Genomic DNA, 9,088 nt, shown 5'->3' on the forward strand with positions numbered 1-9,088 from the left:
GTTTTTTCATGGGATGTGATGTAATGTCTTTTTTATTTGCTGTATACTCGGAGTTGTAATCTATTTAGTTTTGTTTTGGACCCCTTTGATGATGCATAAGTGCAGGAAATGTTGCTTGTGATCGTCTCTTTTATTTATTATTAAAAGTTGAGTTAATCTTTTATAAACCGATACTATTTACACTATCTCCGCTAGATATACAATATTTAATCTGAATTAGAATTTAAAATTCAAATTCTGCATGTGTTGCCGGCCTGAAGATTTACAATTCATACTTCATCTAGGGAAAGAAAAAAAAAAATCCCAGCTGGTAGTTAAGAGTTCTCTATATAAAAATTGAAATAATCCCGTTTTGCATTTCAAAGTAGTATTAAAGTTGGGATGCTTTGTTCCATAAAATTGTCTTTGTGAGCTCGAAAGCTGATGAGATTATTTCTGATGACTAGAACCCTACATTTTGTCATTTATTTTGAGAATCAATTTAGGTATATATTAGATTATTACAAAGAGAAAATCAACCAGAAAAACTATCAGAACATTGATGTTGCAGATGAGTAGATTCTTCGAGCTAACGTTTCATGCTTTCCCAAACTGGAGCCAAAGTCATCCAATTAGCGACCTTTTTGGAGGTATTTCCATCCCAACCTGGAAACCACGGTACATCATGGAGAATGCTTTATAAAAATATTGAATCTGAAATTGGAATTGGAGATTAAGTTCTGATTATGTCTTGACCGTACGAACCAATATAGAGATTTTATACTGATCAGTTGATGCAACATGTACCCCAATTCAAGACACAATCTTCTTAAAAAAAAAAAAAAAGAAGAATGTAGATTGAACAATTGGGAGCATTTTTGTTGTTTGCCTCAAAGCACACGCTGAGCATACCAAAATGAAGAAGGGGGTGAACCCACAAACGTTTCAAGATTACATCTTATACCCCAAAAAAAAACCCTTTGCAAAGGAAAAAAAAAAGAGAAAAAAACAATAAACTTACACTAAACCCTAAAATTCAGAATATGGAGATTAAAAATGGCTTATGGTCTTGCAAATTACTTGTGGAATAAAAAGTGAAAATTTCTACAATATTGTTAGACTTGATCAAGTTGCATATCATATTCATTCCATCATCAATACCTTCTTCTAGAGAATTGTTTTCTATGGTTGATTTTAGAAAACCCTAGATCTTTTTGTAGAAAAGAATATGAGGTAAATGTGCTTGACTAGAATATAATGATCATCTCAATTTGTCAAGAGGAGTGTTTTAGTGAGATCAATCAATCAACGGGCAAAAAAAAAAAAATGAAGGCAGAGGCGTTATAGTCTCTGAATAAAAAAGATGATATATGGAGGTGTAAATAACAAAAAAGATGCATTTTCCTTTTAAAATGACCAAATAATGATGCATATATTTTCACGAAACAGGTACAAATGCACACTCCAAATGGAAAAAATGACGTGGTTGATCAGTGAAGTTCTTACCAGCAGAAACATCAAATCCCTGGGACTCAAGTTCACGGTACTCTTGGCACAAGGCACAAGACTGGCAACAGAAATGAATGAGACAATCCTGGCATGACCCTCCCTTAATACCGTATTGCTTCCTCAGCTTACTACGATAGCCCATGCTAATAATCCACGAACAACCGACATAATGACATGTGAGATTCAGCAAATAGAAAATGCACCCCATCAGGAAGCAAGCTGAAAATAGAAAAGGAAAAAAAAAAAAAAAAAGAACAGATTCTTTTCATCGATGCATTTCATATCTCATAGCTTGATTGCTGTTGAATTGGAACACTCAAAACCGTTCTTGTTTCTACTTACAATTTTGGCCTTTATCCACAATCTCAGCATTTCTCCCGAAGGCAACACAAGGGCACCAGCAAGTAAGGCAGCCTGTCAAATAACGAACGATATTAATCAGGACAGGAAATGTTGACGAACTGTGAATTGCACTATGAGAAATCAACGAAGACAATTGAAAACCTTTAAATGGTACTTATATACAGCGCTTGAATTCTGATAACTTACAGGAACGGCAATCTTTGGTACAATCACAGAGGCCAGTAGACCACTCGTTCGAATTTCCAATACTTGGAAAAATTCCCATAGTGAATAGGAAATCTTAGATTGAGCCGTTAAAAGATTGTATTGACACACAAGAGGGACCTCGATATGTTAATCAAGAGTGAAGTTTGCACAAGCTGCTTACTTTGATGGGGATAATATAGACAGAATCAATCTGTCAAGCGGAAAGCTAATTGAACAAATCATCGGTAATATAATAGAAAAAGAATTTATCTACAGGAAACAGTTCCAACCTTGTTTAATATTGGACTTACCGAGGTTTTCTCTGTTTGAATTGTCGGAAGTGATGATATATGTATGCATGTATATGTATTTGTAAAAGGAACAAAAATATGCATGATGCGATTGCCGTAGGGTACCCCACAGTTGAGGCATGTTTATTGAAAACTTTCATCGAGCTAATCAAAAGCTTTGTTCTCAATCATAAACAACAAAGTCTTTGGACCCTGGCCAGCATTCACTTTTGGACAATCAATCTTTACAACAAAAAGTGTACCGCGGCTATGAAATGATAGAGAGGTATTTGGCCCTATTCGACCAACATTTTACGTGTCTCTCGTATGCTCTGCGGCATTATTGTATATAATTTACTTTCTCTACGGAGGAATGATAGTGAAGGATTGCATGTAAAATGATAACAAAGTGAACGGCAAAAACAGACAACATTTTACTCCTCTGGAAAATATCGAGAAGAATAGTTATATCCTTTCTTACTGTGGAAAGGTTTCTGTTTAAACCAAAGAGTCCTTTACTTTGGCGTCTTCATGTTATTTTATTTTTCTAAAGTGTCTTTCAATTTTGGTCCGGTTCCATTTTTTTAACCCTATAAAAGTGTTACTTTTCTAAGAATTATGTATGTAATTCACGAGATGAGTGGTCAATTAAGAATTTTCAGAGCAGGCATATTAAGAAGAAAGAAAATTAATAAAAGAATAATATAAAACAAAACAACGTAACAGATAGAAAGCCCTAAAATTGCAAGTCAAAGTGGAAATGTTACCATGTTATAGCTTTAAGCTATTCAATCCTTTCCTTGACAAATTTGAAGACTGATCTTAAATTGCTTATCACATTTTAATGCCTAATTTTCCGAAAAAGTCACCCCAAAATAAAAAGAAACGGAAAAAGCGAATTTCATTAAAAAAAAAAAAAAAGAAGCTACTTTACTTTCATTAATTGAAATGATACAATTAGGAACTTTAGTAATAATAATAACAATAATTGATAATAATTAGAGAGGGTGGCCTTTGCACACCACTACATTCTCTCTTCACATTCCGGAGTGTAAATCATGGATGGGTTGAAAAGTAGGCCAACAGGCCCACTAATGGGGCATTGACATAAGTAGTGGGCTCAGACTCCTGAAAAAAGGGCCTAGAGTCAGGGAACGCATCAGTGGTGTTGGGTCCACCAACTACAGCACCTACCAGGGGGTTAGGATTTGGATCTGGACTTAGGAAGTACCTCGACCCTTCTTTGCAGCCAATGTGGGCCGGGTGGACCCGAACTGATGGTAACGAACTAGCCCGATGATGAATCCTCTGCGGATAATGTTCTCCGTACCCCACCATGTACGACATTCCCATTGGATTGTCCCCAAGAATATAGTCAACCTGGTAGCCCAACCAATTTGACAAAAATTTATAATAATTGAAAAAAAATCAGTTACATCAAAAAAATAATAATAAAAAAAAATAGAGGGAATAAGATAAGGTCACAGGCGTTGGCTCAAATAATTTTTCTTTGAGCCAAAGGAAATTAATTTTTTTTAAACTAAATTTTCAATTCTTAGACGTACGAACGAACGTGTATTGTACAAGTATTATACGTGAGTTGAGTTTGATATTTACCTGACGTTTGGCTAAATTTTTGAGGAGAGAAGGGGAAGCCAACGTCTCGCCACATGGCACGGCCTTATTGGCGTGGCTTAGATAATTAGAGTAAGCTAGGAGCAGGAAAGATAGGGATGTTACATGCTGCATGTTGCACACTCCAGCTTTGACAATCAGTCCACCTTTTTACACCCACAAAAAAAAAAAAAAAAATTTAAAAAAAAAAAAGAGAAAAAAGAAAGATGTAAGAAAATAAAATCTTCAAATTGTTATCTATGTCTAAAAGATCAACTGAAAGAAATTTTCATCTGAAATTTTTTTTTTTGGGTAAGTGTAGAATAGTATACCTGGAGAATACTGGACTTGAGGATGAGAAATTCCAGGCAATATAGAACAGATGAAACCATCTGCATTTCTCCTAAAGGATTGCAGATCATCTGCTTTGCCCATCAGCACTTCCTGTAACAATTTCACACATGATTAAGTTGAATTGTAGTCTAATTATAATAATCTTCATAATCTTCATAATATAATAAAACCCAAAAAAAAAAAAATACAGCAAAAATGATGAATTTGGTGGAGTTGAGTTCCACTCATATTATTGGATGCTGTCATGTGAGTTCTTGACCCCATTTGGAGAATCCAAAAGCAGTGGGTAAAGAGACAACCGACAACCTACTACTCAAAAAAGGCCAAAGGAAAAGAGCATTAAATAGCGAAATTTACGATCCTGCCCCAAATCTTAAGCCTCCAATGAGGAAAGTCGCATTCATGAATAAAAAGCAATCCTCATCATCATGCATCATATTCATAGCATATAAGAAGAAGAAGAAGAGCTCTCGGTATGGAAGAACTGTTGTCTCAGACCTTTTTGCACATGCATGGCAGAAGCAGCAACTCACTTATCCCATCCCCAATGCCCCACAAATCTTAGGTCCTAAATGCAAGAAATAGTAGTAGCACAGCACCCCTTTTTCTTTTATTTATTTTTTTTTTGTCTTCTCAATATTCATTTTTTGTTTGTGCTTTAGTATATATTAGCACTTCTAATTAACCCAATATTTCTTAGGTGTCTCTAGCAATTTCCAGGCTAATTTTGCGCCTTATTGGTAAATTTACAATTAATTCGCAATAGTGAAATTTTTATATACTACTACATTAATATGTTCACTTGCGAAGGAAAGGAAAATGCCTTTTAGACTTTGTTAAAGTTAAAAAAAAAAAAAGGGATGTCCAAGTTTTCTGCCACCAAGTGAAAGCAACAACACTCAAAGCCATCATGTGCAATTATCCCAAAAAAAAAAAAAAAAAAAAAATGACCCTTCGCCGTTTGGTCTGGTACTGAACATTAAGGCCAAGTGGACCCTTTGTTCTTTAGATTCATCGTGGTTCACTCATCCATATCTATAGATTCTATACCCTGTGATGGGATGCATAAAATTTTTTTTTTTTTTGCATAATAGGTCAAAATTCACTAGACAAGAAGAATAAAGTTATAAAACCACAAAGAAAAAGAGACAAAGATTTGATGATGAGTGCAGGCTTCAATAATTAATCAACAAACAAACAGCATGATGTTTCCTCATATGGGTACTTGATTAAATTAAATTTCCGAAATAGGTGTGGTCGGGGGGGGGGGGGGGGGGAATAAAAGATTAGAGATTATGCTACTAACCTTGGAAATGAGAACATTAATCCCGGCGTGTTTGTTATCCCATCCGAATTCATTAATTGTGTCTGCAGCCCTCAATATCACCTCGTTCCTCACTATATACTCCCTGTATTCACGCCGCCTTGACGCCTTGTGTAACCATGCCGCCCCCCAGAGCAACTCATCCTACATTCTCAGTCATTAAAGAAACGGCTTTTTTTAGGGCAACTATCGAATTAGTAGTAATTCCACATTTTAAAAATGATTGTTGAAATGCTAATTAGACCCTCTTTCCTTCCCAAAAATGTTCCTATATCAAATAAATTATCTAGTTCATTAATTACATAATGAATAGTATATGGATTCTTGATTTATTAACTACAGAAGTAGATATTTTTTTTTTCTTTTTCTTTTTTGGGACGTGATAGACCTACTCTTACTCTATACTATAGATACTATAGGGAGGGGGTGACCCAACGGGACCAAAGGAGAAATCGGGGAAGGAGGAGGGACCGAGCCACCACCAGTCCAAATGAATACCTACGCACCCACTGACAAAACATTTAAGGAAGTTCTGAATTTTTAAAATGCAAGCCAAGAAAAGTAGAGATTAATGGTAGTGCTTGGGGGGGGTATATGCATTGGGGGTCGGAAACTCGAATGCAGCAAGGAAATACTATAGTAGAATATAAAAGAAGGGAAGTTATTAGTAGTTACCTGGTACCCATTAACATCACAATAAAAAGGGCAAACTGCAGAGCGCAGGCTGGAGCTGTACGCACCCCGGTGCCTGTCAGCGAACTGGAACACCTACAAAAAAACCAACACCAGGTCCATTTCACACACTCACGCAACGGTCCAATTCTTAGCTACTAGAGCAAGTACTACTACTGTAATGGTATCAATTATATGTTTCTCGTGAAATGCTTTACTTTTCCTTCTCAATAGTAACACTAACGTTAAATGCTTGGCCTTTAATACTAGTAGCTTGTGGAATTTGGAAAGAAAAGCATGTCTTGCTGCTGCAGTATCCACCGTAATAGTAATAACTTTAGCATGTGATCATCATCAGAATGAGAAGTCCCAAATATCACAACTCTAAAGATTTTACATGAATTTTTCAAGATCAAATTACCACAACCTGCAAATTTTGTGATAATAAAAGTCACTTGTTTTGTGTACCAATAAAGCAGGCAGGCACCAGTACTTTGTAATTGTAAGAGGCCCGTGACAGGGTGACACTATGAAGTTAACGTTATAGAAGGGCGGATATTGTGAATCTTGTGTGTACTGTATAGTCACGCAACAACGTTGACAATTTCACTGCATGTTTCTACTATATAAGGAAAATGTAGAGCAGTGAATATAGGATTTGTCATCACCCTCTTTCTTTGGTGACACCAGAGATGCCTCCCTCAAATTTGTCATAATTTGCCATAATATATCGCCGGTCTTAATTGATCATCTTCCCTTACCCGTTTCCTCTAGATTATTCCTAAATTTGCTTAGATTAGATTATAAGACATCTATCATTCTGAACAAAAAAAAATATATATAGGATTTGGTTTAGAGTGTTGTCCAATCCCTTGAGGAAAAAGGAATTGCTGCTGCTTTCTTTCCAACCACTAAATAAAAAGTGTTAAGTTTTATTTATTTTTTTTTGTCTTTGGACGTGATTGGGACTTACTAGTACTTATGAACACTGTGTTGCAGCCTTTTACAATAAGTTGAGAAAGGGGAAATTTTTTTCAAAAAACAAAAAGAAGAAAAATGAGAGAGAAATGAAGCAGCTTATAGGTTTCTCATAATTATTCAATTTTCAACCCATGTATTGTACTAAAAGAAGGAGTCCAAGATTCAAGGTAAATAACCGAAACCATGAAACCGGATGGTTAAAATTGATGCAACATTACATTATGACTTTATTGGAAGTCACAAACGTTATCAAAAGAAGCAAAACGACCAATCAGATGTTCCCTCAGTCAATCACATGCTGCCACCTAAAGTTTCTCGTTTTAGTCAAAAAAAAAAAAAAACACAACCAAAATTACTCATGCATGTTTTATACACTCCTCATTTTGAAGATCACATAACTGGAAAAAAAAAAAAAAAAAAAACTTCAGAGAACCATTTTTAGAACCTTTAAAGTAATGTATACAAGTTCAAGAAAACCATTAATATAGTAACATGCATGCCAAAATCAACAAAAAATACCTACATTCCTTAATTAATTATAAGCTAAGCCCGGAAAATAAAGTGCATCATTACCTTCATGGCACGATTGAGCAGGAGCCTAGAATAAGCAGGGTCACGGGACCTAAAGACAATGGAAGCAGCAGCCAAAGCGGCGGCAGTTTCACCAGCAACATCAGAGCCCGGATGGTTAACATCTATCTTGTAAACGGTCCTCAGCGTATCCATATCTTCAGGCCTTTCCCAACAATTATGGTCGGAAATTGCGTCCCCAACTTGTACGTAAATAATGCCCTCTTTCGCGGTCGCTTTCAGCAAGTAGTCAGTCCCCCATTTGACCGCCTTCAGTGCATTGCCCAGTTCACTTCCCATGTTCCTCCCGAAGTCTATAATGCTCCAGGACAACAATGCGGTAGTAAAGGCCATGGGAAAGCCGAATTTTATGTTGTCTCCGGCATCGTAATATCCTCCAGTCAAGTCCACCTGATCAGAAAATGCAGAACAAGAAGATAACACATACGTGATTACTTTTGAAATAGTCAAATCTGCGTTTTTTTTAGCAGCGGGAAGCGATAAAACTTACTCCGGCTGAGGCTCCGTCGTGCAATGCGGAGTCTTTGCGCCACCGGACACGCTGGTCGGGAGGGAGTTCGCCGGAGCGTTGGCCTTCGAAAAAGAGTATGCTTTTCTTGAGGGCGTCATGGTAATTTTGGCCACCGGAGACGGCGGAGCCATGGAGGAGGAGGGAGGAGGCAATGAGGAGGAAAACGGCGGAAAATCTTGCTGTTGAGGTTACCGGGATATGGCAAGATTTTCGCGCCATATTTAGTTGCTCGAGGGAGAAGTAAAGAATGAAGGAAGATCCCCTTGGCATATATAGGCGTGATGGAAGGAAAGAAGGGGAGAAAGCTTGTCATTGGATTCTTGGGGATTCAGGGGTAGTGGAACGACACGTAGGAAGACGTGACTGGTTCAGACTATTTGGGTTACCGATGAGGCAAGGATTGACCGGTTTTACCCTACAATTTGACCGGTTCAATGAACCGGGGAATTGGGATCGAGTTATGAGAGTCGGTGGGGTCATGGATTCATGGGGCCTGGGGGGAGTTAGCCGTTTTGGTTATGGTGGAGTGTATGTGCATTGTGTAGTGAGCAAAATAATCTGCGATTCGATGATGTGAATGGGGTTTGGGATTCACCGCCGCTTGATGGGGAACACGTGGAGGTTCTGAAAAAAGTGAAGAAATTGGTCCCACAGATCCAGTGAGATTCAGGGGGAGATGGTATGGGTAAGGAGGGGACTTGGGGGTGTAACCAG

The 9,088-nt window shown here is 37.3% G+C and overlaps 2 protein-coding genes across 3 annotated transcripts; both read right to left on the reverse strand.

Annotated features, from left to right (window-relative positions):
* Window positions 1–205: 205 nt before the first annotated feature.
* On the reverse strand, window positions 206–2,246 carry LOC113715491 (cell number regulator 10-like). Of its 2 annotated transcripts, none has more exons than XM_027239701.2 (4): window positions 2,038–2,246; window positions 1,831–1,902; window positions 1,486–1,707; window positions 206–693 (listed from the first exon to the last, which is right to left on the reverse strand). In XM_027239701.2, exons 1-4 carry the CDS (start codon window positions 2,114–2,116, stop codon window positions 677–679), a joined length of 390 nt encoding a protein of 129 aa, XP_027095502.1. In that variant the 5' UTR covers window positions 2,117–2,246; the 3' UTR covers window positions 206–676. The 2 variants fall into 2 exon arrangements, with proteins under 2 accessions (XP_027095502.1, XP_027095501.1); XM_027239700.2 differs by having other exon boundaries at window positions 206–645; window positions 2,038–2,242.
* A 957-nt stretch (window positions 2,247–3,203) lies between these two features.
* On the reverse strand, window positions 3,204–8,666 carry LOC113715534 (endoglucanase 8-like). Its single transcript, XM_027239761.2, has 7 exons — window positions 8,354–8,666; window positions 7,846–8,253; window positions 6,295–6,387; window positions 5,602–5,763; window positions 4,274–4,385; window positions 3,945–4,108; window positions 3,204–3,707 (listed from the first exon to the last, which is right to left on the reverse strand). Exons 1-7 carry the CDS (start codon window positions 8,642–8,644, stop codon window positions 3,384–3,386), a joined length of 1,554 nt encoding a protein of 517 aa, XP_027095562.1. The 5' UTR covers window positions 8,645–8,666; the 3' UTR covers window positions 3,204–3,383.
* Window positions 8,667–9,088: the final 422 nt, after the last annotated feature.

The sequence above is a fragment of the Coffea arabica genome, chromosome 11c (assembly GCF_036785885.1).
Source record: "Coffea arabica cultivar ET-39 chromosome 11c, Coffea Arabica ET-39 HiFi, whole genome shotgun sequence".
In the NCBI taxonomy this organism is placed as follows: Eukaryota; Viridiplantae; Streptophyta; class Magnoliopsida; order Gentianales; family Rubiaceae; genus Coffea; species Coffea arabica.